This window comes from Hylobates moloch, unplaced genomic scaffold (assembly GCF_009828535.3).
Source record: "Hylobates moloch isolate HMO894 unplaced genomic scaffold, HMol_V3 SCAFFOLD_10545, whole genome shotgun sequence".
Taxonomy (NCBI): Eukaryota; Metazoa; Chordata; class Mammalia; order Primates; family Hylobatidae; genus Hylobates; species Hylobates moloch.
Genome location: NW_026662820.1, coordinates 1 through 2,275, shown reverse-complemented (window position 1 = coordinate 2,275; position 2,275 = coordinate 1). Strand labels below are relative to the sequence as shown.

Below are 2,275 nucleotides of genomic sequence, written 5' to 3'. Positions count from 1 at the left end.
AACAGCTCTGCAGGTGAATGAAAGGTGCGGCCAGGCTGGGGAACCACCGCACTAGAGCCTGACCTGGTTTTCAGCCCCAGCCCCGCCACTGACTGGCTTTGTGAGCGCGGGCAAGTCACTCAGCCTCCCTAGGTCTCAGTGACTTCCCTGAAAGCAAGAATTCTGCTTTCTTGCTGTTGTGGTGGTGTTAAGGGAATGGGCCTGGCTCTGGCCCCTGATGCAGGAACATGGAGCTGATCCAGGACACCTCCCGTCCGCCACTGGAGTACGTGAAGGGGGTCCCACTCATCAAGTACTTTGCAGAGGCACTGGGGCCCCTGCAGAGCTTCCAAGCCCGGCCTGATGACCTGCTCATCAGCACCTACCCCAAGTCCGGTAGGTGAGGGGGGCCACCACCCTCTCCCAGGCAGTAGTCCCCACCTTGGTCAGCGAGGTCGTCCCCTCAGCCTGCTCACCTCCCATCTCTCTCCCTCTCCAGGCACCACCTGGGTGAGCCAGATACTGGACATGATCTACCAGGGCGGCCACCTGGAGAAGTGTCACCGAGCTCCCATCTTCATGCGGGTGCCCTTCCTTGAGTTCAAAGCCCCAGGGATTCCCTCAGGTGTGTGAGTGTGTCCTGGGGGCAAGGGGAGTGGAGGAAGACAGGGCTGGGGCTTCATCTCACCAGACCTTCCCTGACCTACTGCTCAGGGCTGGAGACTCTGAAAGAAACACCAGCCCCACGGCTCCTGAAGACACACCTGCCCCTGGCCCTGCTCCCCCAGACTCTGTTGGATCAGAAGGTCAAGGTGAGGCCCGGCACAGTGGCTTACGCCTGTCAGCTCAGCACTTTGGGAGTCCAAGGTGGGAGGCTGACTTGAGGCCAGGAGTTGGAAACCAGCATGGGCCATATAGGAATGCAGTCTCTTCCCCCCCAAAAAAAAAGCCATGTGTGGTAGCATGTGCCTGTAGTATCAGCTTCTTGGGAGACTGATGTGGGAAGATCACACAGCCCAGAAGTTTGAGGCTGCAGTGAGCCATGATCACACCACTGCATTCTAGCCTGTGTGACAGAGAGAGACCACGACTCAAAGAAAGAAACAAAACAAAAAGAACAAAAAACGTCCAGATGCGGGGCATGGGAATCCAGGAAGGAGGCTCTGGCGCAGCCCAGCTTTGGTCCTGTTTTTCCGGGAAGGTCGCACCACTTCCTTCAGCCTGGTCTCGTCTTCAGCAGAGACAAAGTCTGCTTCTTGCTCTGACAAGGGTCTGATGACCACAGACATGAGACTCTTCAGTGTCTGCCTAAGAAAGGCAGCGTGTGGGTGCTCACGGGCCCACTGAGGAGGGGGCCGGAGGGGACCAGGCATGCTTTGCTCCAAATTGAGGGTGTGAGAGCATTCATGCAGATTACATTAGTGTAGAATATGGATCCAGGGACCAGGCCAGACTTTGACATCTGAGCAGGGTTCAAAACCCAGCTTGGCCCTACCTGTGCTGTAAGATCTCAAGCAGGTCAGCCTCTAAGCCTCAGGTTCCTCCTCTGCTAAACCAAGAGATGAGCTGGCCTGGGGTGGGCTGTGCGGTGATGGTGCTGGGGCCGGGTCCTCTGCCCCTGCAGGTGGTCTATGTTGCCCGAAACCCAAAGGACGTGGCGGTCTCCTACTACCACTTCTACCGCATGGCCAAGGTACACCCTGACCCTGGGACCTGGGACAGCTTCTTGGAGAACTTCATGGCTGGAGAAGGTGAGTTTGACTGGAGGAAGGAGGGTGTGGAGCCAAGGGGTGGTGGCTACAATGCACAGCAACCCTGTGTCGGTGCCCCCTGCCCACTTCTCCAGTATGCTACGGGTCCTGGTACCAGCATGTGCAGGAGTGGTGGGAGCTGAGCCGCACCCACCCTGTTCTCTACCTCTTCTATGAAGACATGAAGGAGGTGAGACCACCTGTGATGCTTCCCTCCATGTGACATCTGGGGGCAGGCACCTCACAGGGACCTGCCAAGGCCACCCAGCCCCCTCCCTGGGCAGCCCCCACAGCAGGCCCGGATTCCCCATCCTGCCTCCCTGGCCCAGGCCTCCCCACTGCAGCCCCACCTGGCAGCGGGCCCTGCATAGCTCTCATCTCCTGCACCTGAGTCAGCTGCATGGGTGGCCACGGATCAGATACTTAGTCCTATTGCTTATCCCCACCAAAGGGTGTGCCACCCAGGGCCACAGTCACATAAGAAGATTATCCCTATTGTCACCCATAGGAGCCAAGCCCAGCTCATGATGGGATCACAGGGCAGA

General features: G+C 58.2%; 1 protein-coding gene across 1 annotated transcript; it reads left to right on the top strand.

Moving 5' to 3' along the window:
* Window positions 1-220: 220 nt before the first annotated feature.
* LOC116465809 (sulfotransferase 1A1-like) lies at window positions 221-1,920 on the top strand (the record flags this gene model as incomplete). The annotated part of the gene is made up of 5 exons (XM_032148757.2): window positions 221-375; window positions 479-604; window positions 694-791; window positions 1,604-1,730; window positions 1,826-1,920. Coding segments are annotated over exons 1-5 (594 nt in total), but the record flags the coding sequence as incomplete, so codon positions are not given.
* Between the last annotated feature and the right edge of the window lie 355 nt (window positions 1,921-2,275).